Consider the following 27,681-nt stretch of genomic DNA (forward strand, 5'->3'; position numbering starts at 1 on the left):
ATACATTATTTTATAGTTGTGTATACTTGCTCATTTTTAAAAAAGATGCGTGATTAAAAAGTATGTTAACTAGAAATGCAGAAGGGGAAAGAAGTCTGTGGAAAATGAGTTACTGAACACATTCTTTCTAATTTTCCCTGAGTAAGTTGCTGGACAGCACGAAGAAGTTAAGAGTATGTGAAACTGTTGGTGGCATTCCTCTCGTCTGCTAGAGAGAGTGGTTTGAAGTCTTGGACTTGCATTGCAAATATTCACTGAGTAGTTCATAAGAGCTTGAATTCTACAAACAAGGCAGTCATATCTTTCATCAATAGTGCTCTCTTCACATTTAATTGAAAAGAGTCACTTTTCTGATCCACAACAACTGCTGTTTTCTAGCTTTGCCCATATTATGGGTAATTTTTAATTACGTGGATCTTTGAGGCCTTTTGAAATTTAAGTGTGATACAATAATTTGCCAACAGTCTCTTACGATATATTTTAAATTCTTGTATTTGGAACTGCAACATCAACCAGGTCTATGAATAGCTACAAAAATAAGGCTGATGAATAGAGAGGATCAAGAAAGGGGCTTTGAAGTCCAAACACTTAATTTTTGCCAGCTTCACTTTGAGGAAAGTGTCTAATAGATGATGAAGTGGAGGGGAAGCATAAGCAGAAACTGAATGAGCAATGAGCTACTGTTGTGACTTGGCTACTGTGAAAAATGAGTTAAATCAATACTAGTTAGAAGAATTCTCTCAAAACTGGTATTTGGTGTGGAGCTGTACTTTACTAGCTGGTTGGAAAGCCACACCCGCACCCATGGATTTTTTTCATTCCCCATTCTTTGCTGCAAGCTCTTGCCAGGAGCTGCTCAGGGCACCCACACCTCACACATGGGAGCAGTGGCTTCTCCCCCCCACTCTATAGCCCTGCTGCTGCCTCCTAGTCCCTTGGTTTTCAGAGAGGAAAATGTCAGGAAAATTCTTTCTTCCACTTAAGTCCATCTTGTTTTTTAAAAAGTTATTTGCATTGAGCATGTTACTTCAATGTTTGATTGCAATGAGTATGGTCTGTTTGAATTGCATATATGTGTATTTATTCTGAGCTTTTCATTCTAGACTTGATTTACCCAATGCTAGTAACTGATGGAGTACAGAATACTTTTTCACACAATCTACCAGCATATACGCTGAGTGTATTGTAAAGGCAAGGCTGTAAAATGTCTTACATATTCTTACTTCTGTTCTTAGAGCTCTTTGCTGTCATTCTTTGATATTTGAAAAATGACTTTAGAAGTCTTTGCTTGATCAATGGCTGCAGTGTATCATGGGCACGCAAGAACTTGCTCCAGGGCTTCCGCTTGGATTTCCTTCACTGTGGTAGGAGAGGGCCAGACTTAAGGTATTTATACATGAAACTGTGAAAGGCTTGTATGATTAGTAAACACTTGAGATTCCATCTAGAACACAACAGTTTAAGTGTAGTTGCTGTAAGTGTGGTGTAGTTCTCCTCTGTAGGCAGCTCAGGCTTGGCACAGAATAAAGGCTAAACACCACCTGAATTTTCAGGAAGTTGTGCTGACCAATCTGAAGTTAAAGGCTTGACAAATGCCTTTTTCACATACTTCCAAAAATAAGTTATAATGTTCTGCCCAGACTGGCTTAAAATGCAAGAGCATTCAGAGACCCAGAAGGATGAGAAGAATGTGACTGCCTCCCAGGCACACACCAGCGGCTCCCGTCTCAGGGTAACACTGTCTGCTTTCTGCTTCCAACAGCCAGGTGCCACATGTTCCCATGGTGAATTCTGTTAATCACACCAGCGCAGCCTTCATTCAGTATCTAAGAGAAAAGCAAGTTTGACAGTATGTGCAGATCTAAGTTACACTGGTGCAGACTGGTCAGAAGTATCTTGACAGATCTTCTAAGAATGAGGTTAGATTTGGGGTGCTATCAGCAATGGGAGATGGTTTTGTGAAGAATAAACAGGTCTTTTTGGTGACCTCGTATTTTTGTTTTAACTGCAGGTTTTATTCTCAGATGCACAGGGTGACTTTGTTTTGCAAACTGTTCTCTGCACAATCTGAGTTTCTACTCAGTTGAGTACTGAAAACAATTGGTAATATTCAGGATTCAGCCAGAACATTATTGTCCTGTTGAGGATTTTTTTTTTTTTTTTAACTTACTGAAAAATAAGATTATCTGTGCTGTTAAAGATTCCATACCTATAGCATATACAGACAGGTAGCTACTGTTCTTCAGAACTTCAGCATTTTCAATGTCATGAAATACATCCATTCCTTACAGAGGCAGGCAGCACCCAGAACTAGATAGCCAAGAAGTGATAATTTAGGATTGATGTGAATTACCTTAGCTGTGGGCATATACTTCTTTAACATGGCAGCTCTCTATATACACTCTAGTAGCTGATTCAGCTTGGCCTTTTTGTAGACAGGCCTGTAAAAAATCAGTTTGTAAATTGGCATTGAAATAATGGGTCAGATAACAGCTGGAGTTAATTGGTATAGCTCTGGACATGCACTAATCCAAATTCAATTTGACAGTGAATTGAATAGTCCTACTGCCATCAATTACAGACCAATAGAGTAAGCTTAGCCTCTCCCTTAGTCAGGCCCTGAGGGGTCTAAAGCACACAATGAACTAAAACTGCTTAGATTCTAATTTGTTAGATAATTCTTTTCCCATGAATACTTCTCCACATTGACATAGTCCAATCAAAAAAGTTATATAACAGTAACATCACCAAGAAATTCTGCTGAGACATCAAACTTACCCTCACATCTTGGATAGAACTTTACAATTTTGCCATTGCAGTTTTTTCATTTGTTTGTTTGTTTTCTATTTTTTTTCCTATTCGACTTAATTTTTGTTTACTGCCATAGTGTTTCAGTAAAGAACTTTATAACTTTGAGAACAAGTATGTCTGAAGTCTGTATAAATCCATCAGTGCTATTAAAAAATTATGGCTGCTTCTCAGTTCTTCTCTCCAGAGGGTCCTTTGGGATGACAGCTCTGCACTACCTAGCCATGTATATGCTCAATTTTAGTGGTTGTGGCACCTTGATAATTTGGCTCAAACTTACTTAGTGACTGAGTTTTCACTGCAGCAATGAAGAATATACAATGCTTTTTTACCTGCTGGCTCTTTTAATTTCTAATTATTTGCAATTGAAATCGGAATTGTGTTCTGCTTGGCCTGTTCTTCTCAGCTATTCAGTTTCTAAAAGGAACAGCTGTGGCTGCAAAGCCAAATTTGTAATGACTGGAGCCCAAACTGAGGAAAAATAAATTCCTTCCCTCATAAATAATTTATACTACATCACTTTAGGGTAATGAATAGGTTAATCAGCATTCTGCTTGGAATGAGAAAAGCCCTAATCTCACTTTAGTGTATTTATCATGGTGCTTTCCATCTGAACAGTATTATTCTTAAAAATGTTCTTTACGCTTACCTTATAACTAGTCAAGTGATTTAGTAGTAGATCATAAAAAATTCCCCTCTAAGAAATAGCTGCTGATTTCTGTTTGTTGGAGTTACTAGGGAAGAGGTTATCCATTCTTTCAGTCATCGATCAGGAGGTAAAGCATTGAGTTTCTGCTGATAAAATCTGGAGCTGGCAGCCCGTGGGTGAATACAGGCAAGGGCAGAGCAACCTGGCCTCTTCTGTTGGCTGGGTCTCTCTAACTGTCTGTGTACAAAGTCAGTGCAGAGTTGAGTTCTTACATCTAGTGCAGAGGGCAAGAGCAACACTTAATTCCCTGGAAAGCAATGACACTGGAAACCATAGTGCAAAACTCACCATCTGCTTCCATGGGATCTTTGAATATACGGAGATGAACATAAAACGGATTTTGGGTTTGTCTGCCGCATGGATGAGACTGACACTCATGATGTACAACTTGCAATTTTGAAAATAAAAAGGAAAATATGGATTACTGCAAAGAGAAAAAAAAAAAGAATTATTGAGGGCTAGCACTGCTGGTTAAACTTTTAAAATCTCCCAGTGTTAGTTTATTGAATAGAAAGCTGATTGACAGAAAATATTATTGTGATGATGTATCAGAACCTCTGCAGGGAGAAAACAGTTAAGAAAGGGCACTTTAAAAGAGAAAGGCAAAAAGCAGTAGATGGAAATAAAAATCAGACAAATTCAAATTTAAAACAAGAAGGCATTTGTAAAATTACAGCTGCTTACTCACTGGAAAAAAACTATGAAGAAATATGGTTGATGCTGCATTTTTCAATGCTTTCCTGAATACAAGATGCCTTTCTGGAAGAGCTACTTTAGCTGACAGTTACTGAAACTTTCCAGAAATGCAGCACTCACCTATGAGTGTTCCCTGGAGCTGGCAGCAGCAGCTCAGTTTCTTCCAGCTAAGACAGAAAAAACAGAGTGAATACTCCATGTTTATACTTCTGCTCCCTTGCAAAAGAAACAGAGGTGTTGCCAAAAATGTGAGGTCCAGAGAGTTCACTGACTTGTACAAATATCCTCCACTTTTTAACTCCTCTGTTCTGGAAAAGCTGAGTAGCATCTTAAATGCTGTTTTCTAACACCTTCCAAGGCAAACTTTTCATGCATCCTGAGGACTGCAGTTTCCATAAGGAGAAATGTTGCTGGAGTTGAACACAAGCAGAACTTGTTAGCTCTTTTTTTTGTAATTTGGACTGAAAAATGCTGTCTAACTAATCTGTTTGTGACCTCTTTCATGTGCATTTCATTTGTTTGTCTGAAGCTGGCATTGATTTTGACAGATTTTGGGAGCTCAACACTTCCAATGGGGCTTGGCACCACTGGAAGGTGCTCAGATAAGATTTGTTGTGTTTTGAAGTTTCTGAGCTTTGAACATAGGCCTTTTTTGCTGAATTGATTTGGTTTAAAATGGGAAAAGGGAGGATTCATTATTTAAAGGCTTTTTTCTGCTAAGTTCTTTTCTCAGCTTTAGAATAATTATTCCTGAGGTGAGACAATTAGATCTGACAAAGGGCATGAACAAAAGAAACTCACATTTTACCAATAGGCAGAAGTTCTTCCAACAAATGCTGAAGTATGAAGAAACAATGAACAGCTTCATTATTCTCCCTCCACTCAAGAACAAAAAAGCCAACAACAAACACAAATGAACTAGAAGGAAAATCCTTTGCCTTCCTAAATGCTTCCCCCAACAAATCTTTTCATGTTATGCACTTTCTCTCCTATTTCCCTAAATGCAAATCATCCACACGCAGACATACACAACACCAGTGTATCCATGTAGATAACTACTTTTATAAAGCAATATGCTTGATACTCAAGTGTTTAGAGGATTTGGATTCAAATGCTAACACTATGCCTAGGATCCACCTTCAAGTAACTTGAATTTAGTGCAGAGAACTTTATTTCCTGAATAAGAAACACACAAAAAGCTGTGCATGTATGTCACACAAGATTACTTAATGACTACATACTACACAATGGAAAGTAAGATTCTCTATTTAGTAATGAAGTGATAGATTAGTTGTATAAAGAATAGGTCCCATTATCCTCTCCCTAATTTGCAGTTGAGGAATATGAGGATTTTAAGGAATCCAAAGCACAAGTTTTCTTCCCGTGTAAAACAAAGCTAGGGAATGATTTTCCTGGCAAGTCTAATACTATGTTCTACTTTAGTTTATGCACCTCTTTTATCTATTAAAATCAGCAATAATGACTAGAGCTAATACAGATCATAATCACATTTTGAATGGAGATAACCACCAATATCCACATTTTCTATCTAAAAGCTGCTCAACTGCAACCAAATGGCAGTTACAGAAATTCTTAAGTATTGTATAATAATTGTAGATACATTTATGGATGCAAAATCTATTCACAATCTTGTCTCTGTACATGCTGGAGCTGCCCTGTTGTCTGCAGCTGAAGGTAGGCAGAGGCACCCAGCTGGCACCTGAAAGAAACTTGGATCTAGGAGCCAGGACAGAACACTTTAATCCCTTTGAGATCCAATCCCGAGCACACCTTGCACTTATTGAAGGGTTTACTTCCTGCCAAAGTGCAACACCAGGCACTGCTTTCTTCAGGATGTGCCTGAATGAAGAGGAAATGACTGGGATAACTTGTATATAGTATCATGAAAATATTTCTTAACTTTAGAACAGATCTTTCACATTCAAAATAATACTTTTACAGTTTATGGAATTAAAAAATTGCAAGAATGGAGAGGGAGCAATTTTAATAAATTTTTCCTGGACTAAAGAATTTTAAAACTAAAAGTGAACTCAGTGTCCCCAAGTAAACAAATGAGGACACTGCCTTTTAATAAAAACACTTAGAAAGAATAATAATGTAAATTAACACCAATATTAAACATCAATTAAATGTCAGTCCCAGATGACTGAATAATCAGTACTTGACTGCCTAATCACTTTACCAAAACCCAAAAGCCACAGTTACATGGTGAGCTAGATATTTGCAGAGACTTTGGCTTATTTCGCTATTTCCATTATTATTGCTGTATCCTGGTGACTAAAACAAATGGTTCTCTGAAGTCTACCAGTTGGTCAGCTAAATTAGGCAGAAGATCCATAACGTAAGGTGATGCACAACTAGAGATTACCAAAACATTTTTAAGTGTTAGTTGTCAAGAAACATAAAAAGGTAGGTTAGCTCCACTAGCAGAACACAAAATCTTTAGGGGAAGCTATTTAAAGAGAGCAGAAAGAACTCGGTACTATAAAGGGACTTTTTTTCAGTGCTTTCTTAGAAGTAGACTAGGCCTGCCAGTGAGGAGGCAGAACCTCCCTTTGTCTCACCTATGGAGCAGATCAAATGCAATGGGAGATGTGCACAGCACTGTAGAAAGTCTTACATTACCCAACATCTTCCTCCTTCCCCTTTCTGCACATCAGCAGTGAATGAATACTGTCCCCAGAGGCCGGCCAGTTAACAGGCACAGGCACTTTTTGAAGCATCTGCGTGAACAAACCCAGACACTGGCAAGACGAGCTGCCAGCTGAGGCTACGCCCTGTCAAAAGCTACTTCAGCGATTTTATTTTAGCAGCTTCCAAATTTACAGCTCAGCATCTACCCAGCCACATAGTAATACCTCTACAACCACATAATCAGCACTCTGATAACATTAAAGACCATCACTTATTTATCACAGTCCCCTGAAGTGACAAAACTCTGGATCAAAGCCCCGCTGGGGCCGGGCTGTGGCGGGTCACGGTCACCCACTGCACAGGGCGGCCTTCGCCCGGCGCGGTACGGTGCGGGCCGCGGGAGGACAGGGGGAGAGCGGAAGAGGCTGCCGATGGGGTGGCCGCGGAGCAGCCTGGCGAGCCTGTGCTGGGTGCCGAGCGCTGTCCCGCAGACCGGCCACGTCGCCCCAGCCCAGCCTGCCCGCCCCGCCGCCCCAGCGGCCGTTGGCTGGGCGGCTGTTAGACCAACAGCCACAGCAGGAGCGGCAGGCGCGAGCGCCGGTTGGCAGCGCGAGGGGAAGAGGCGCGGCCGGAAGGGGCGGGCCCGTCTCCCGGGTGACCGCGGGCCGACATGGCGGCGCGGGAGCTGGCAGCGGAGCGCTGCGCGCCTGGCTTTGAATGAAGGGCGGCCGGCGAGCGCGGAGGCTGCGGGAGCGGCCGCTTCGGGCCCTGGCGCTCCGCGCCCCCTGGAGGCCTCTGCTCCTAGGGACAGGTGAGCAGAGTGGGGTGGCGGCGCTTTCTTCCCTGCCGAGTGCCCGCTTCCGCCCTGGCGCGGCTGGGCAGGGGCCTCGGCGCCTTCCCGCCGCGGGCCGTTCCGCGCGGATCTCCCTCAGTAACACCCCCGCCCCGTTCCCCTCCGTGACTGGGGCTCCCCGGCCCCGGGCAGTGTGGCCGTCGCCTCGGCTGTGCCCCAGCGGCTCTCGGCCAGCGGCAGGCCTGCGCGGCCGGCCCGCGGGGTTGGCCCGTGTGTCTGCCCGGCCGGCCCGGGCCCCTTCTGCCGTGGGGAGGGGGAAGTCGCGCAGGCTTGGGAAGCATTGAGTGCCTGACGAGTACACGGGCAGCGTTTGGGGCCTGAGGGGTTTGGCACCCTGTAGGAAAGGATGGGAGGTGGGGCAGACCCTATCATAAGCTTTTTTTTGCTGTTTCTAGGCTCTCTGTGGGGGTCACTCTGCTTGGGGTTACCTAGTCTGAAGTTTTTCTTTTTTTCATGCCGACTGACAAATTGCATAAAAGTTAATGTGAAAGTTGCTTAGTACACTTCTATAGACTGAAGATTCTCTGATATGTCACAGAAAACTTAAGTGCTCCTGCCTGGCTTCAGTGCTGTCTGTAGCAACATGTGAGCCTGGGCTGTGCTGTAGAATGGTGGGGCACCGTTTCATGGTCATGAATTCACAATGTAAGTGTCTCAGTTGCACGTCTAGTGAAAAATTGTATAGCTTGTTGCTTTATAGTCCTCCTGAGTATTCTGGAAATACAGCCAAACCCTGCAGATTTTTTTAAGCCATCTTGTACAGCATGTCATGTACTGTGTCTTGATTATAGATAGCCAGTGCTTGTTGAGACAGCAGATGTTGCAAGATGATTTTGTGATAGTAATGATGAGGGTGTGTTAATTTGTTGTCTCCAGCTTTCCATGTAGATACAGATAACTTCAGTCCTGGACGACTAATAAGGACTGGAGCAGAACTGGAGTCTCCTGAACTCAGGTTCTGTGCCCGAGAACTTCTCCAGTATTGCAAAGCGAGTTACATTAATTGGTGCATTATGTCAAAGACTTCTTGAAACTGTGAATGAAGTTATAGTGTAGAATCATGGGATTGCATGATTTCAATCTTTGTTTTGTTTTGTGGTTTTCAGAAAGCAATAGCATAAATAGATAGGGAATTGTCAGAGAATGACTATGATTAGTCAGGGGACATGAATTTTCTATTTTAATTAATGTTGCCTTGAAAAATAGAACTTATCTTTCAGAACAGAAACCTTCAAGTGTTCACATTAACAAAATTGAAACTGCATTCTGTTTCTTGGGGAGATAGGAGTGGGATGAGGTGGTATTACTTTATAAATTGTATGGTTCTACAAGTAGCATGTTTAAAAAAAAGGTTGCAACTCTTCATGTTGTATAACAGAGTTTTGGGTGTCTAGGAATAACTTAGCAATTGCCAACATACACCAACTTTTACTGCCTTTAGTTAGAGAGACAACCATTCCTTCTTGAATGTTCATCTCTTCTGCAGCTCCTGATGGTCTATGAATCTCATCCTGAATTGAAGCACCTTGGATGACTTAGCTCACCCCCATAAATCATGGGCAGAGTGATCTTCTCTTCCAGCTACCTCACAACTAACCAGTCAGGGTGCTTGCACTGAAAGTTGGAGCATTAGTGTTGAAACTACAGTACCTTTACTGACATCCCCCAAACACATTCCTATCGTTAGATAGCAGAGATGCCTCCTGATCTTCCCTTTGGATTCCAGCCTCTAATGCCATAGTAGCACAGCTTCAAGGTTCAGTCACATTGCCATTTAATCTATCTATTTATCAAACTTGATGGTGATGACATTGACCTGGTAAGTTCTTTCTTCTGCCCTCAGTGTTCCCAATATAATGTTTCTATATAAAGTGAGTAAAAAATCCCAACCAAACAAAAAACAATCACAGAAATCAACTAGGAGGAGGGGAGTGGAACCTCTTAGTCTACAGAATCACAATTGCTGTCTTTGAAATGCAGGAGATGCTGCTTGTGTCTTTCAGTGCCTGTCTGAATGCTGTTCCTGAATCAGTATCTTGCCTTTCTTAAAATACAGAATGTCTTTATACATCTTGTAATGTACATTGTTTGGAGGAGGGTTTGTTTGCTTGAAAACTAGTAGGTTTTTTAGCTCTGTCTGCTGATCTTCATAACATTTAATCTTCCCTTAAACTCACTTGGGCATCTTCTGATCCATGTTGGTCCATGTGTCCACTCTGCTTTGCAAAATTTCATAGAAAATGAACTTATAAGAAATCATATCCTTGCCACTGAAACTTTGGACTGATCATCTGATATTTGCTAGGTTTTTATCAGCTGTTCTAGTTAAAACATACTGATTCTGTGGTGCTTTTGTGCAGTTTTGGTACTGACACATGTAAGCACTCAAGGCCGTGTTAGACTTTTGTCCTAGCAAATGGACTTCTCATGTTGCTTTAGAAGGGTGAGGCTTTTTTATATAGCTATTCATATACATTGTAGTTGGTGGGGAGCATTTTGGTTTCAGACTGGCTATTTTTAGTCTTGATTTAGATACCATGCCTTGGCTGTTTAGCTAGCTGTCTGTAATATAAGTTAAAGTCAGTGTTTCGAAGATGTCTTCAAGTATTCATTCCAGAGTCAAAGGTGAACTGATATGGGAAAAAAAAAAAAAAGTAATAAATTCACAAAACACTGGCAATTCAAGGCAGAAATTCCATTACATAGTGATATCTGAAGAAAACTACACAGTCCAAATCAGTCAGCTTTGTATAGGAGGATAGGACAGCAGGATAGGTGCTCTATAATATGAGTGTTTTGACATATTTTTCAGTGTTTACTAGGAGAAAATGAGTCTCTAAAGCAATTTTAATGCCACAAAGTGACTTTATTTTAGAATTGGCTGTCTCTTGAATTATTATTAAAGTGGCGTTTGTGTGTGCAGGTAGGTGGGAAAGAGGACATGTTTCTCCAAGTGACAACATGCGCATTGTACAGCAATGGCCACTGGCAGTCTTGCCTGTTTCACCATAGCTAGCTAAGTCAGCTGGACTGTGTGTGCTGAGGACGATTTTCTGGCTGATGTCAGTGAAGTCAGAGGTGCCAGGAGTTCTAACAAGGTCACTGCTGCAAGCTGAAAGTGATGTAAAAAATGTTTCAGCGCAAGAAACTTCTGAACTTTCTGTCCCTTCACTCTATTTCCTTTATGGATCCATAGAATGTTTTTGGGGATAAGGTGGTTCTTTCTTCTGACGTGGGTCTAATGTGTTTAGCATCTTGCTGCTACTGTGCTTTATTCCCTTCTGTGCACACCTTCCACACGAGCAACTGGTGTGACTTTTTACCTGCAGAAGACAGTATGAGCTATGCAATTTGAACTGCAGGTAAATTTGGTGTCTGTTACAAGATTGTTGCATTGACTGGATTAATGTCCTGATTTATTTGCTTCTTTATATCTGTTGTAATGGAATGTAAAAGTTCACTAGACGGTAGGTCTGCTAAATGTAATACATTAGAAACAATCTCAATAATGGGAGAAGGGAAGCTTTGTCCGATTTTACAAAAGGGAAGCTGAGGCATGAGGTGCAATATGCACAAGGATGTATCAGGCTGACAGACAACTCTGTCAGATTTTCTGAATTGTAGTCCAGTTTTCACCTTTGCCTCCATCTGCTAAGAAATGTTCTAGGATTCTTGCTGGAGCGCTGCCACTTGTATTATGTTTGTATGCCATCCTGTGTCATAGTTGGCAAATGCTTGACTTGTCCAAATCTTGAGCAAGTAACTGGTTTGAGGTTGTATTTTAAACTGCTTTTAGCATATTGCTGAAGTTAATCGATATATACTGCTTCATATCTTAATTAGCAGTATAAAAACTAGATACACTGATGAAAGTACTTTTTAAAGGTGAAGGATTGCTAATATTAATATAGCTGGCTGATAGCATGTTGATGCCAAAACTGTGCATTTGGCAGTTTGTAGTGTACCGATCTTAACTTCATTGGGAACACTACAATCACAGGTCAGAGAAGGGGCGAGCAAACAGTCTTGAAGGGCATAGTGCTGCCACAGGTGAAGTGAAATGCAGCTCTAACATAAATATACGATTGTGTCTCTCATTATAACTCTGAAATTTTTGAATGACACGTAGAAAGTGGAGGGGGACAACTTATCTGATTGCTATGGGGAATGATGATAGCTATTGAACCCTGCTGAGCAGGCATACTGGTGATATTGGAGCTGTAGTCACTCATGTATAGAAATGACCTGGGAAAAATGGATTAACTTTTGGTGGTAGCTCATGCCAGCAGTGGACTTCAAAAGCTTGCAAGCCAGGCTTCTTATAGATTCTGTGTTTTCAGTTGTTTATATAGGGAAGTCAATACAGTATAAAATTTGATATCTGAAAAAATGGAAATTAGTTGAAAAACTGGAGTTACATACATACATGTACACATGTGTGTGTGTGAGTGTATGTGACACACTTGAAGGTTGTCTTGTTTTTAGTTTTGCACTTGGCTAATAAACCTTTGAACTCAGGCACTAACAATATTGAGTCTACAGAAATTTTTGAGTAATGGTTGTGTCATAAAACAACCTTTTCAATCAGTAGTTTGTTTTTTAATTTAAGATCTGTCTTGGCTGTCCAGTGTGGCAGTTAGTTAGGCTGAACAGTGGGGAAAATGCCTTTACTCTAGTGTTGAGTGCTTCCCTACTCCTTCCCTCCTGCTCCCCAAGCCGATAGAAGAGTGAATTCAAGTAGAGTGGAGTGAGCTTCTAAACAAGTTTTCTTTTAGAAAAGATGTGGCTTTTTTCTCATTTCAGTGGTTTACCTGCTCTTTGTACCTCAAATCACAGGTGGATGGCTTCTAGCTGCCTCTTTTTAAAATGACAGTATCTTTCATCAGTTCAGCGTTAGTTTGCTATAATTTCTACCTGTAGAATAGAGAACTGTTCATCTAGTTGCTATCCACTGTTTTTTCACTAACTTCCACTATTTCTGAATCTTTAAAATTCTTGACTGATGCATTCTGCTGTCACCTAGGTACTGTCAAAATTGCTTATTTGGAAAGGTAAGGAAGTACTTGAGCACCGTACAAAATGATAGTCCTGTCTTTAAAGTGAAAAGCCAAATGTGTTGGACGGGGTCTGCTATTCTTGCTGCTTTGTGGGAAGTTTGACTGTTGCCTCATCCTGTTAAACAAAAAACTCATTTAACACCCCTTCTGGTATGAGGTTCTCTACATTTTTAAGTCTCCCATGAAATGAGATTAAGACAACACTAGTATTGAAGTAGAGGTGGAATGTATCTTATGAGGCCTCTCTCCTGAGCTACATCTTGGTAGTGCGGTCTGTAAATTGGTGGTTACTTATTGATTTAAGCCTTCCATTTTACAATAAAAGGGCCTGTTTGTGTAATAGCCACACTGTATGATTTTTCAGTGTCAGAAATTCCTTTTTTGGACTGTATGTGAAGCCATATTTCCAGTACTGTGTTACTACAATGTTTAATACTAGTTACATTATCTAGCAAATGAGCACCAATAAAAAAATAAATCCAAGCTCCATGAAGCTCACAAATCCCATTATGTACTTTTTAATAAAATCCTCAGGGCAGTATTGGAGCAGCCTACCTAATGATCCACCTTCCTGACTCTTCCTAACTTAAAGCCTGGAATATAAAGTGTGATTTAAATGCCATAGCATATTTGAAATCAAGCTGTCCTTCCATGGAATACTCATGGCCTGAGGAAAATGTCACAGGGCTGCCTTCTCTTCTCACCAGGAGGTATGTTAAACTTGCAACAGAAAATGTTGTTACAAGTGTAGATGTATACAATAAAAAGCTATTTGTGAAGCCTAACCTCTCCTTCTTTATTCTGAAATGTTCACCTTTAGAAGAGAGAAGAGGGATCCTTGATTTACAGCCGGTTATTTTGACTCTAGTCTGTACCTATTTGAGGGGCTCTGTTGGAGTAATGGGGTATACTGACTATAAATTTTCTAGATTATAAAATTGACACTGAAAAACAGCCGACAACATAAGTGGCTTCAGCCAAAGATCAATTTTTTTCTTGGCTGGATTTGCTAGCATGATCCAGTCTGGCATAGGAATATTGATAGATCTAGGGGTTAACTTGTCCTATAGTGCACACAGGATGAACCAACTCTTTCTTTGCTGATGGTTTTTCAGTGACACTGTTTCTAAAATAAACAATGTTTGTTCTCATCATTTCCATCAAAATGGAAAGTAAATTTTGGGTTTGACTTAATGACTACATTTATAATTTGTGTATTCAAGACTTGCTTAAGCAAGTGTGAGCTTCTTACTGGTGATTATTCTGTTCTTGCTTTGCTAGTGTTCAGTGCCATTGTTAGTGTCTAAACCTGATCAGCTGTACAGTCTCCACAACCGATTGCCTGCACTAGCCCTTTAGAAGTATCTTTAACTGTGACTTTACCTATGATTATGTGCTGTTTCTTTAAAGGCCATATACATTATGTAGTTGTATTATTTACATCAGTGAAATTTCCTGAGAGCAGGCAGGTAGTGTCTTTGCTCCAGGTACCTCTTCTCTTTTCTTGCATTAATATAGTTTCACAGAATGTTCCTTGCTAATCAGCAACTAAGAAAAATGACTTTAAGAACTATATAAAGATGTATAATGCTCTACATCTAACTTTTTTCTTTTGCAGGAAGGGTTTCTCACCATGGCCATAACACAGTTTCGACTCTTTAAAATCTGTACTTGCCTGGCAGCAGTGCTTTCTTTCATTAAAAAGTTAATATGCAGGTAAACATGTCTTATTTAATTTGGTTACCTTTTCTTTTTTTAATCAGACTCTTCTACTTCTTTCCTTCTTCCAACACCCACCCACCACTTTTCCCAGTTCTGTTTTTACTAATTGCAAAACAATCAAGACAGATAAAAACTAATTCAAATTCATTCTTTAATCTGCATATTCCTTCAGAGTTCAAAAGTCTATGTAGTGCAGTTGTGAGTGTATTTTGTAGTAAGATAGCCCTGATGAGGAGTGTTTTCTAAACAGCTATGACAGGGTTTTAAAACTGCCTTTTAAAACTATGCTGTGTCAAACTTTGAGAAAAGTTGTTCTCCACATTTTTTAGAAGGACTTGGCCAGTGATATTTTGGTTTTTTTACGAGGTTCAGTTAATGGCAGCATCCACCTAGTCATCAGTCAGTCGTCTTTCATTGTGATATGTGATTCTCATTTTACTTTTGCTGTTGCCTGAGACTTCAGATTCTTCTGCCTATTGAAAATTCTTGCAAAAGGCTGGAGGACAGTGATTAAAGTTCAGTGGAACTGCCTTTTTTTTTTAGGGAACATGATTTATTTTTCCTTTACTCTTGTAAGCCATACTTAGTGTTCTTTTGAGTTGTAGACCCATGAACACAGCAGTGTAGTATCTAGAAACACGAAAAAACCCTCAGGAGTTATGGTTATATGATAGTAGAGTAACAGACTACCTGAAGCACATCTTAAGAGCATTGTGCTGTCATCTGGACTATGGTTGTTTCTTGTCATTCTTGCAGAATGTTGTTTTACATAAACAAATACCAGTCTAGAGAAATGGATTCTCCTTTTGTGTATGATCAGAGTGAGGTTAAAGCATATCCAGAATGTGTGGTAGACACAAAGTAACTGTTTATTTCCTGTTCGCCTTTACTTATTCCAAGAATAAGAGGAAGCTCTCATCTTGTTGGTAAATGCACTACGGTGAAGCTTTAAAAAGATACATTTAAGTGTTGCATATAACTATGTTTATGTCAACCTTAGTTCTGTGATTTGAATTCCAAATTAAATTAAGAGTACCTGCTGTTCAGGTTCTAAAAGAAGTCAAAACATTGCATTGATAGCATCTATATTACGCGGACCCTTCATCTCTAAGTGTTGAGATAGCTTTTATAAGCAGTTAATTGTTTAGGTGTAATTACAGTGTTTTCCTCCATTTTTCAGCTTGTGAATGAACTCAGTACTTGAACAGCTGAGGAACTGATTTGGAGTAAAAAGTAGGAGAGCTTCTCTGAGTAACAATTAGTTGAAAGAATGAAAATGTAAAATTTTCACATAAGCAAGTCAGTGGATCAAGTTAGTTCAGTCTGTTAGCTACAGATGTTTCTCCTGTTTAATGTCAGCTGCAAAGCATAGCTTGATAAATTTTGTTTTCCTGTAATGTACCCCTGCATATCAGTATGCCCGATAACCAGCAAATGTGATTCCATTAAATGTGCCTTTTAATTCAATGGATATGAGCTAGTACTTACTTAGATTATACAGTTTACATTAGTTTTTCATTTAAACAAGTGCCTGTAGAGATTGTGTGTCTTTCTAGTAAGTGTAAAACGTGCGTGTAGTACTAGTCATGTCTTTAGTTAAAATCTTTTTTGATAAGCAACAGCCTGCCTGAATCCACTGTTTCCAGTAAATAAAAGGTATACATATAAAAATAGATTAAACTTATTCTGTTTAAAGTCTCTGGTTATCTTCTTCACCTGAGAAATGTGGATGCTGCTAATTAGTAAAATAAACAAATCCAAGAATTCTTGAGGCATTTGTCATTCAGAGTAATGATCAATATCTGTCCATGATGGTTGTGAAGCAACTAACTGTTCCTCTAAGGATCTTGTTCCCTTTACAGAAAAAGAAGTGGAGTTATGCTGCCTTCCTCAGTACTGCCTTGTGTAGCATATTCTTTCCCATGTTGTCTGACAAAAGGTGTTTCCTCACACCTTCGCCCTTTTCAGTGTAATCATTTTGCCTAGATTAATATTTGTTATAAGCCAATTGCTGAAGTCTTCTAGATCATATAAACGGGGACATGTATATACAATTGCAGAAGTGGTAGCTTAGAATAGTATTAAAGATATGAGTGTTATATGGCTCTGAAGGAGGATGTTTCCAAGCTTGATTTTCCTTCACTAACTAAATCTAGTCAGTCAGAACCAGACGTCTCTAATATGATTGAGTGAGCAGTGTTTTCACCTTCCTTTACCCCTAAACTGTGTTACGTTGCAGCTTAAAGGAACAGTTTCTAAAGGGGCTAGAGTTAATTATATAAAGCTTGCAAATTTGACAATAGCAACAGATCTTTTCTAAGGAAGAATCTGTTGATCTCAAAGTAGGAAAAATATATCTAATCACTTACCAGGATGCAGCAGAGGTGGTGTTGCAAGCAATTCAGCTATTCCAAGTTGATGGTAAAATGTTCTATAATAGTAAAGATAATGGATATGAACTCCAAGTTGTAGTTTCCCAGTTGTATTCTCATCAGTAGTAATAAATGAAAATCAGTTTTTCCAAGCTGCGTAAGGTCACTTACATGACTGTCTTGCTATAGGAGCTTACATTCCTTGGGGAAAATGTGTGAGCCTGGATTTCAGTCTCCTCTGTTGTAAGATTTTAAAATACAGTGAATGTCGGCTAAGAATATTTTAGTTATTATTGTGATCTTTGAACACTGTCATTAAGAAGAAGTCTAGGTGATGTATTTGCAATGCATTAGTGTTTGTCTTCAATTAAAATTATTTTATATAGTTGCTGAAATACTTTTATTGAAACAGTATTCTTTAAGTAGGCAGAAGCACGTATTGAACAGAAGCTGTTGACTTGCATAATCTTGTACTACTTCTGTTTAGACTTTGAAGGAAAAAGTGTGTTAGCAGCTTAGAAAGTGATTTGTTAGACACAGCTTAACATCTAAGACACGTAGAAAGACTTCTCAGTTTACAGTAGAAATGGTTTTCTTTGAGCAAATCTGGATTGGTAGTGTTTAATTCATAAGCACTGACAATCTAAAAATTGTGACTGTGTGCAAATAACTGAGTTAATTTGTCCATATTTCTTAAAGTTGCTTCTTCTCTATTTCCACTGCAATTTGAAAAGTAAATTGCACTTTGAAATTCTTGTGAACACCACTTCAAATTCATGATGAAATTCCTTTGTATAGCAGACTTTTACTGGCCGTAGTTAATTCTAAGGGAGCTTAAGCACTTAATATTTTAGCCATGACTATTTTCAGTAGTGCTGTTCTCAGACTTCCTTTTTGTTTTTTTTGAACTTAGTCCTCATGTTTTCAGAGCTTGGAGGAATCCTGCATTTTTCTTTCAGGTCTGGAAGAGGGCGAAAGTTAAGTGGAGACCAGATAACTTTGCCAACCACAGTGGATTATACTTCTGTTCCTAAACAGGTAATTGCTTCAGTGGTGGGTGAATTCATAGATCACTCAACAGAGTTGTTATACCAGTCCTATCGTATGTACCTTAGGAAGATATAATATTATTTTATATGCTATATAATATTAAGTGTATATCTTAGCAAGATATAAGAGAATATTTTTACTTGCAGATAATTTTGATTTGTACCATATATTTCTGTTCAGCCAGAAGTAGAAGACTGGTCTTCGTGGGATGAAGAGGCACCTACTAGTGTCAAGATTGAAGGTGGCAATGGCAATGTGGCCGCTCAGCAAAATCCTTTGGAACAAATGGAACCTGATTATTTCAAAGATATGACACCAACTATACGAAAAACTCAAAAAGTAGGTATTGTGCTTTCATCTAAACTTATGGAGGTTTTTCTTTGCTTTAAAATAAGCTACACGTTAATTGGCAAGTTAGAGAAGGTGCTTCTGGTAAAATTAAGCTATCCTATTGAAATGAGAATAGGTGCAGATGTCTAGTCTAACACATCCAATTAAAAATACTGACTCTTTGAGATCTTACCAAATGTGATCCTAGTTCATGTTTACATCTTTAGTCTTAATATTGGAAACTTATGAAGAATTTATAATCTGAAGGCTCTGGGACGTATGATGCGAGAACCCTCAAATTGCTTTAATTCTGAATACGGACCCACTGCACTAAGATAATTGTGCTCATACCTTTCCTTTATTTGAACAGAGACATTCCATGTCCTGCTCTTGAGAAGTCTGAGGTAGCAGCATGGCTGTTTCAGAAAAACTTTACTCGTTTCACTGAGTTTTATTGGGGGGGCTGGAATTAGGGACCTGATACTTTAAAACAGTTTGCTCTTCAAATATCCTTTTTTATTATGGAGACAAGACAGAAGGACATATCCAGAGGAGCATCAACACTGTAAATAAAGGCCGATTAAACTGGTAATTGCAAGTTTTGTTTCTATGTGGAAATCTTCCCGCTAGGTACTTACAAGGCTTTGAGTCAGGTGGAGAACTTCTTTCACAATGAAGCAGTCAGGCTGTGGAACAGGTTACCAGAGAGGTCATGCAGGCTCTGTCTCTGGAAGTTTTCAAGCCTCAAGTGAATAAGCCTTGAGTACCTTCACCAGCCTCAGAGCTGACAGTGCTTTGAGGAGGAGGCTGGATTAAAACCTCCTGAGGCCTCTTCCAAGCTGAATCTTCCCAGGGTCCTATGAACTGGAGATTATACTGGTGTCAGTTTTCTGTACTTTCAGTATCTGCAGTATTCTGTAGACTAAATTCTTCTAAGAACTCTGATCTCCCAAAATCTGGGGGGCAGAAGGGGTGCTGTGTAAGAGGTAGATTTCTCCTCTGTATCTTATGACATGTTTTGCCTAATAGAGTTTCAGGTACAGAACAAAACTCGAGAACAATCCATGCTGTTTGAATACTGTATACTGGGTTTAGTTTAGACGTATCTTTAAGAGTGACTGCAGGCACCGTAAAGAATATTCCTGCTAACTTGGCCATGTTACCACCCTTAAATATGAGTTTGCATTTGTATTTCTACTAAATCTGGGCTCAGTATGAACCTCAGCATCGGAGGTGGAATCTACTTGTGTTACTGCTCCAATCTGCAATGTCTGGAAATGGAACTTCAGAGTCTGTCATGCTAAATAAGATGGTCCAGTCCTGTTCCCTTTCTTGCATTGGTACCAGCATTTGTATAGTCAGTGGAACTGTGAATCTACCTCTTTTGGAAGCAGCAGGGAGTTAAAGTAGGCTAGACAAAGTACATGAGTAAGTTCATAGCTTGAGGTCAAGAAAAGTACATGGTTTTAGCAACCATGTTAAATTTGCTGTTAAACCTTTTAGGAGAAGCATTGGTGCCTGTTTTTCAGCCAAACCAGTACAAAGCTTTACCAGTTGACATGATAGTGAATTACATTTGAACTATTGAAACTTCAGTTGCCCAGATATGCCATTGAAGTAGCTAAGAGAGCTCATGTTCTAAACCAGTAAAGCTGTGCAGACAGCACTATCCTCAAGAGCAGTATCTTAGGGTGAGTGACCTACCATGGAAGCAGGATTTCTCTGAGGAATATGCCGTGTAATCGGTGCCTTATACAAGTACTGGGAGATGTGGCTATTTGATCTGTAATTCTTTGTGCCCTTTCTCTGTCTTGATTCAGTCATAGGTTTCAATGTGACCTGAGAAAAAGCTAGTGGGGGAAGGAGGGAGTTCTCCTGTCTTTTGCATTTAACTTCTCTCACCAGTTCAGCTGTACAGCTTGCAGAACCTGATCAGATTTGAGATGTAGCACAGTGTTGTGTAGCTGTGCCTTCACAGACACAGAGTTATATGACCACCAAGGAATCTGTGCAGTGCTTCAACTTACTGCTTCTCATTCTTTTCTTTGAATTTTTTCAGATAGTTATTAAAAAACGAGAGCCTTTAAATTTTGGGATTCCAGAGGGAAACACAGGATTCTCTAGCAGATTAGCAGCTACACAAGATATTCCTTTTATTCACCAGTCTGTAAGTATGCTCCAAGTATTCATCTGGTATTTCACAGTTAAATGAGTGTTCTGTAGGAGAGGGAATAGTCTGCCTAAGGTCTGCTTTGTGGGGAGCAAGAGGAATCATTTGTTTTAAAATTGCGAGTTTGGTTCAAAGCAGTGAAGTAGTTAATCTAATTTTAACTAATTTATTTTACTGAGAAACTTAGCAGACCAGTGATAAAAAGCTAAGAAGCTTCCAAACACTTGTATACTTGCAGTCTTCTAAAGCAATGGACTATGTGTTTTTCTTGATTCTGCACAGTAAGTTCCTGGCAGAGGAGTGGACTCCTTTTTTTTTATTTATTTATTATTTTCTTGAGAGCCTCTGGGTTACCTTTAGCCTTGGAAAAAATAGTCTAATAATCTAACAGGCTGGCTGTTTAGAGGGAGATGCTTGCTCTCACGTGTGCTCTCTCCCCTCCCTCCCTCCCTTCCTCTTTGCCATCTTTAACAGTGCTTCTGCTTTGATTAACATAATGCACAAAAGGGTCTAGGCGGAAAGCAGTACAAAATGGTCATAGTACTTCTTTAACTTGTCTGTAATGAAAATGATTTAGGAAAGAACTTACAGTAAGTAAAAGCAGCACTCAAATGATATCTGCTCGATTCATCTACTTAACTTATCGTCTCCTTCCTAAAAATGCACTCCAGTACTTCCTTCCTTCCTTTGTTACTGACCAGAATAAAAAATACTAAAAAACAAACAAACAAACACAAACAACCAACTCCAACAATTAACTGGAAAAAGTCAGTATCAGAGCAAGAAAAAATGCGTAGACAATAAGCTGAGAACAACTGTCATATGTCAAATATTTCTGGAAGTCTGAAGCATCAAAGTTATAAATGTTTTATTTGTTTCCTTTACGTGTGCTTAGAGTTTCTCTTCTTTTGTTTCAGCCTGAACTGGGAGACTTGGATACTTGGCAAGAAAATACTAATGCCTGGGAAGAAGAGGAAGATGCTGCCTGGCAAGCAGAAGAAGTTCTTAGGTAACTGAAAATAATGTAACACCATATAAACTTTTACATGTAAAAGGATCAAATACAGTTTGTTTGTTGTAACACCTTTCTGATAAGTGCTAAGAATTGTTTAACAGTTCTTAAGACTAATTATTGTTATGCATCTAATTTCTATGTAACTGGTACTTGGCAGAACACATTTTGGATCTAATCAGTTTAATATACAAGATAGTGGGGGAAATTTGAGAATCACTGGAACACTGGAACAACACATTAACCTTGCTCTGGAGTCAAGGAGTTGGGCAACTACCATTGCCCTACCAAACCAAACAATTTATTGTATACAAATAGCATGTTTAAACTTGATTAAGTAAAATACCACTGAATGTCCTTGTAAAAAGGATCATCATAATGTGCTGTAAAGTAAAAATAGTTCAGAATAGAAGGTGAAGTTGTAAGTATGTTCTTGGAATCCTCGTAGGAGCTAAGCCGTTTTAGCTAACTTAACTAGCTGATAAGGCTTGAATGTAAAATCAGTGTCTTGCACAAAGTATCACAGTATCACAGAATGTTTGGGATTGGAAGGGACCTCAAAAGATCATCTAGTCCAATCCCGCCACCGGAGCAGGAACACCTAGATGAGGTTACACAGGAAGGCATCCAGGCAGGTCTTGAATGCCTCCAGAGAAGGAGACTCCACAACCCCCCTGGGCAGCCTGTTCCAGTGTTCTGTCACCCTCACTGAGAAGAAGTTTCTTCTCAAATTTAAGCGGAACCTCTTGTGTTCCAGCTTGATCCCATTACCCCTTGTCCTATCATTGTTTGCCACCGAGAAGAGCCTGGCTCCATCCTCATGGCACTCACCCTTTATATATTTATAAACATTAATAGGGTCACCCCTCAGTCTCCTCTTCTCCAAACTAAAGAGACCCATCTCCCTCAGCCTTTCCTCATAATGGAGATGCTCCACTCCCTTAATCATCTTGGTTGCCCTACGCTGGACCCTCTCCAGCAGTTCCCTGTCCTTCTTGAACTGAGGGGCCCAGAACTGGACACAATATTCCAGATGGGGTCTCACCAGGGCAGAGTAGAGGGGAAGGAGGACCTCTCTTGATCTACTAACCACCCTCCTTGTAATACAGCCCAGGATGCCATTGGCCTTCTTGGCCACAAGGGCACAGTGCTGGCTCATGGTCATCCTGTTGTCCACCAGGACCCCCAGGTCCCTTTCCTCTACACTGTTCTCTAATATGTAATTTCCCAACCTATACTGAAACCTGGGGTTGTTCCTGCCCAGATGTCGGACTCTACACTTTCCCTTGTTAAATTTCATCAGGTTATTCCCCGCCCAACTCTCCAGCCTGTCCAGGTCCCGCTGGATGGCAGCACAGCCTTCTGGTGTGTCAGCCACTCCTCCCAGCTTAGTGTCATCAGCAAACTTGCTGATAGTGCACTCAGTTCCCTCGTCTAAATCGTTAATGAATATATTTAATAATATTGGCCCCAGTACTGACCCCTGAGGCACTCCACTAGATACTGGCCTCCAACTAGACTCCGCACCATTGACTACCACTCTCTGGCTTCTCTCCTTAAGCCAGTTTGCAACCCACCTCACTACTCTATTGTCTAGACCACACCTCCTCCGCTTAGCTGTGAGGATGCTGTGGGAGACTGTGTCAAAGGCTTTACTGAAGTCAAGGTAGACCACATCCACCGCTCTGCCATCATCCATCCACCTTGTTACATTCTCATAAAAGGCTATGAGGTTGGTCAAGCATGAATTACCCTTGGTAAAGCCATGCTGACTGCCCCTAATAACCCTCTTATCCTTGATACGCCTTGAGATGGCACCAAGGATAAGCTGTTCCATTACTTTCCCAGGGACAGAGGTGAGGCTGAAGAATGAAGTCATGATGAATAGTTCATCTGTTCCATTTATGTTCTTTCTTTCCTTTTAAGAACATGTGGAAGGAGTGTGAAGGGTAAAGAGATGCAGATTGAGTTTAAGCTCATCAGTTGCTATAATTTGAATTGGCAGTGACTTATGTTAACCTGTTTCATTTCAAGGTTTTATCAAACTTTATTCTCATATTTTAGCCTGGTATCTTTGCTATTGAAAGGCTTCAGATCAAGTGGTTAATTTTCATAGAATTCCTCCCTGGCTCCACTAAAAAGTATCAAATATTACTTGTTTTAGAAGGGATCTGTATGTGTCCAAATATTTCAAGTAAATAGAAGATGGTTCAGAACTGTAACTGTCTGTGTTACATACCACTTGGCCAGCTATGAATGGCCACTTCAGTACAACTGATCATTGTGCGAGCTGTGTCCCAGCTCTGTGAAGTAAAACCTTTGTTTTATTCACGACACATCAAATTACAATGTTTTGCTGTAATTGAGGGAAGTGCTGGCTGATTTTTAGCAAGATTGATAGGAAGTACCTTCTGGGTTTACAGTGCGCCTTTGCGATAGACATCTGTGGTGTAATTAACATCTGACATGTAACATAAAACTTAAGTATAGTACTTGGCAGGCCTAGCTGTTTTCAATGGACCAGAGTAAGGAAGTGATCTGGAGTGTCTTCTTAGTTCTGGAAGACTGCATCTTGTTCTACAAAATGACCTGAAGATTTCAGACTGCTAAATGGGGGACGAAGTCCCCCTAAGCCTCCAGAGTATTAGTGCTGACTGTTCTCCAGCAGTGCTCTTCAAGAAAGAAATGAGTGTGCAGCAAAAGCAAGGATCTCCCTTGGCTGTTGTGTCTGGGTACTTGCTCATGCTCAGTATTCAGAAGTGTCTTAGACTGGAATCGTTTTTGTGTAGTATTAGAGTGCTGATCAATCATGCAAAAATGGGCAAGGAACATGGTATCCTGTGCCCTTTTGTCTGGTGACTTAATGCTTGTGTGTGACAGTTGAAATAAGTGTGTGTAGTAAGCCAGATGCCTTCTGGAACCCAAGCATGCTGAAAGCCAGTGCTAATGAGGAGTTTACTAGTGCCTGAGAAATTCCTGTAGTCTGCTGGGTTGTTTTTTTATGTTTGTGGGTTTGGTTTTTTTTTGGGGGGGGGGGGAGGGTGGGGTTTTTTTGTTTGTTTGTTTGTTTTGTTTTGTTTACCTCCCCAGTCCCCAGCAGGTTCTGGGCTGGGATGCACTGCAATTTGCCAGTCAGTGGTGAATCAACATAGTGGATGATAAACTGGATTCTCAGTTAATTGAAGTTAGAACTTGGTTTCTTCTGCAAATTGTAGATACTGATTTGCACCCTTAGGCTTTCTAATACCAATGAAGTATTCTTCCCAGTGAAAAAAAATTGAACTAAATGCCTAATCGTTTTGAAGTAAAAGACCAAATGGTATGATATCATTCTTATTACAGTTACTCAGTATGTATACAGTAAATAAAAACACAAATGTCTGCTAATAGTGTTCTCATTATAATTAGTGTTCCGCTAACCAATGAGAGAGGTTTAGGGTTTTTTTTTTTTGGACATAGCTTGTGTTAGGAATGCCAAACAAGGTTGACATCAGGAGTGGATACTTTCCTGGTTTAAATGATGTTATATTATTCCATACGAACTCTGCTGAACTCCTTGTTTTGGAACCCAGAAAAAGTCCAATACAGCTGCAGTTTGTCACAGGCTCTTCCTTTACTGAAAAATGAAACCTTTCTGAGCCTGAAAGGTAATAACTTTATGTTGAAAACATGCAGGAAGTTTGAAATAGAGGTCCATATTATGAACAATGACAAGTAAAAGAGCAGTGGAAAGGCAATCACTTTGTCGTAACCTACTTGTTTATATTTTTTGGTGACTTCAGTTCCTCTGTCTGAGGTGATGTGAAGGTGTGTTCTTGTTTGGGCATAACTGAAGTCCAATAAAACTATTCAGCCAGTAGAGGGCGTGGAAACCACTTCTCTGTGCAGAGGAGTTCCGTGCGGTTTATAGGGGGGAAGGAAAACATGATCTGTTATGACTTTGTCACTTCAGAATTGCAGATTAATACGAGCATTGCTTAACACCTCATGTGGCTTTTTGGAACTCTGCTGTCTTTACATGCAGGCTGTTGTACATATAACTTCTTCCTTCCTGCATCAGTTTAGAAGTGTGGGGAAAATACGAAAATCTGCTACTGTTAAGTGGCAAAACTCTGTGTATGCTAGACTGACGGCACTGTCAGTTATCTACCCTTCTGGTGGAATGTAGATAGCAGGTCGTGATCTCAAAAAAAGGTTTGAGCTTCCATTAGCTGGGGAGGTAGATCCTGATGTGAAGGACTGATTTCATTCTTCCGTGACAGCAGAGCAGTTTAATAGAGTGTAGGAAAACTTTTAGGCATTAATAATCAAGGGAAACCATGAAGATATTACGTGCAGTCCCTCTCCTGTCCAATACAAAGATAATATGTAGTCTTTGTACCTCAAATATTTCTAAGTTGTGTGCCCAGTTTGTCCATAGTTGGAATCTGCCAGAGAAGGTTACTTCAAGTGATGATAGTTTTTGATTCTGTATGTTTTACACACTTAAGTGGATGTGCACAGATAATTTGCACACATTGAAAGTTAACTCCCTACTGTGTTATAGCTGAAGTGGGGGAATAAAATAAGTCGATTTTTGTGTTGTTTTTTTCCTTCACTCTAGTCAGCTATGTATTAGTTGAAATTGGAAACCTATTTGTGTTGACAGATTGTTTGGGCTAGCAGATAGTGATCTCTGGGCTTTTGTAGCAGTGATAAGAAATAATGCTAAAAGGATACACAACTGAAGACTTTATTTTTTATTTCCTTAAAGGCTGTTTGTATTTGTACTGAACAGTAGAATACTACACAGATCCTGAACATGTGAAAGGGAATATTAGAAGTTATAATCTCATCTGATCATGAGGAAAATATTTGTAGTACTTGGATTACAAAGAGGACAACTGATGTCTCTGCTGAGGGAAAGTGTGGACACAAATTGGTGTTCTTTTTGGTCCGGATTTGAAATAATGGGCAATCTTGCTACTCAAAGCATTAGATTTTGTTTGTTTGTTTTTTCTACATAGCTCTAGGCCTTATAACTGTCGTATACTCTCAGTGATTCACTTTTCAAACTTTGAGAATTGAGTGGCTTTTAGATTCTAAAATAATTGAATGAATATTACTGCCTAAGAGTAGATTAATCTGAAAGCAGGATTTCAACACAATAAAAGAATAACTCTTCTAAGCCTAACTTCAGTAGACCGAAGCTCTGTGTTGATTATTTACAATAACCTATTTATTGACTGGAATTTAAGGTATGTCTGTGCTAAAAATCAGATTCTTGTTATTTAGCAATTCTTGTTTTCTTTAATTACAGACAACAGAAGATAGCAGAAAGGGAAAAAAGAGCAGCAGAACAACAACGAAAGAAAATGGAGAAAGAGGCCCAGAGGCTAATGAAAAAAGAACAAAACAAAATTGGTGTAAAACTGTCCTAACAGAAACCAGGCACCAGTGGCAGTGCCAGTGAAAAAGAGAATTTCAGCTCTACAACGTACATAATGGTATTGAATTAAGTATTTCTAAGACTTCAACACACTGCTTGGTTCCAGTGCATTCTTCAGGTCATCTTGGAAGCCAGGATTCTCCAAAAATATCTTGAACTACTAGTAGGTGGTTCTTAAAGGAGAAAAATCCCACAGAAAATCATGCCTTGTTGGAATGATGTTTCCTGCAATAGTTCTATTCCAGCACCCTTCTTTGCAGCAAAAGTGAGCAAGGATGTTGATTGAAAGACACTCTTAATGAACAGCTCAAGCCTGGGAAAAGAATGTAAATATTCAGTGGTGGGAAATCTACTGTATTGTCTGTGCTTACCTGAAACATGTAATTAAACAGTTTTAAAGAACCCTTTGCTTCCTGTCTCCTGATAAGGAATGTCTGCTTTTGCCTTATTACAAAAGTATCTCGAAATACTTCGGGGTTTTCCATGAGAGATCATATTGACCTGTGCAGAAGACAATGGCTTGCTATGGATGACCTGCAGCTCTGGAAGTATTCCTGGTAGAGTATATATGGCAGAGCCCAAGTTACAGCTGAACACTAAAGTGGATTTCTTGTCACTTTGTCACTTACAGCTTCCTGTGTTATGATGTCCATGTACAACTCTGCAGTACCTACCAGCAGCGGCATCACCACGCAACAGTGGTGCACGCTGGTCTTTTATTACGAAGGCTGATATTGTGAACATAGGGGAGCAATTTAATCACTCACTTGTATGTTGGTAGATTTGTATTTCTAGAAGAAATTCTTTTACTTCCTACAG

General features: G+C 39.7%; 1 protein-coding gene and 1 long non-coding RNA gene across 7 annotated transcripts; one reads left to right on the plus strand and one right to left on the minus strand.

The window, feature by feature from the left end:
* Positions 1-80: 80 nt before the first annotated feature.
* On the minus strand, positions 81-7,480 carry LOC135578686 (uncharacterized). Of its 5 annotated transcripts, none has more exons than XR_010470721.1 (4): positions 6,799-7,480; positions 4,334-4,380; positions 3,806-3,941; positions 81-2,441 (listed from the first exon to the last, which is right to left on the minus strand). It is a non-coding gene; the product is annotated as an uncharacterized LOC135578686 (long non-coding RNA). The 5 variants fall into 5 exon arrangements; XR_010470720.1 differs by having other exon boundaries at positions 4,334-6,073; XR_010470719.1 differs by having other exon boundaries at positions 5,015-7,480.
* Positions 7,481-7,511: 31 nt separating this feature from the next.
* On the plus strand, positions 7,512-27,264 carry EBAG9 (estrogen receptor binding site associated antigen 9). 2 transcript variants are annotated; one of them, XM_065054268.1, is made up of 8 exons: positions 7,512-7,679; positions 13,313-13,488; positions 14,397-14,494; positions 17,832-17,910; positions 18,103-18,261; positions 20,312-20,419; positions 21,340-21,431; positions 26,734-27,264. In XM_065054268.1, exons 3-8 carry the CDS (start codon positions 14,412-14,414, stop codon positions 26,852-26,854), a joined length of 642 nt encoding a protein of 213 aa, XP_064910340.1. In that variant the 5' UTR covers positions 7,512-7,679; positions 13,313-13,488; positions 14,397-14,411; the 3' UTR covers positions 26,855-27,264. The 2 variants fall into 2 exon arrangements, with proteins under 2 accessions (XP_064910340.1, XP_064910339.1); XM_065054267.1 differs by lacking the exon at positions 13,313-13,488 and having other exon boundaries at positions 7,513-7,679.
* Positions 27,265-27,681: the final 417 nt, after the last annotated feature.

This window comes from Columba livia, chromosome 2 (assembly GCF_036013475.1).
Source record: "Columba livia isolate bColLiv1 breed racing homer chromosome 2, bColLiv1.pat.W.v2, whole genome shotgun sequence".
Lineage (NCBI taxonomy): Eukaryota > Metazoa > Chordata > Aves > Columbiformes > Columbidae > Columba > Columba livia.

What these genes read in the sequence shown, in the direction of transcription:
- EBAG9 (XM_065054268.1), top strand. Translation starts at nt 14,412, where the DNA reads ATGGCCATAACACAGTTTCGACTCTTTAAAATCTGTACTTGCCTGGCA. An exon ending in ATTAAAAAGTTAATATGCAG is followed by an intron (nt 14,495 to 17,831) that starts GTAAACATGTCT and finishes TTTTTCTTTCAG; the next exon opens with GTCTGGAAGAGGGCGAAAGT. An exon ending in CTATACGAAAAACTCAAAAA is followed by an intron (nt 18,262 to 20,311) that starts GTAGGTATTGTG and finishes GAATTTTTTCAG; the next exon opens with ATAGTTATTAAAAAACGAGA.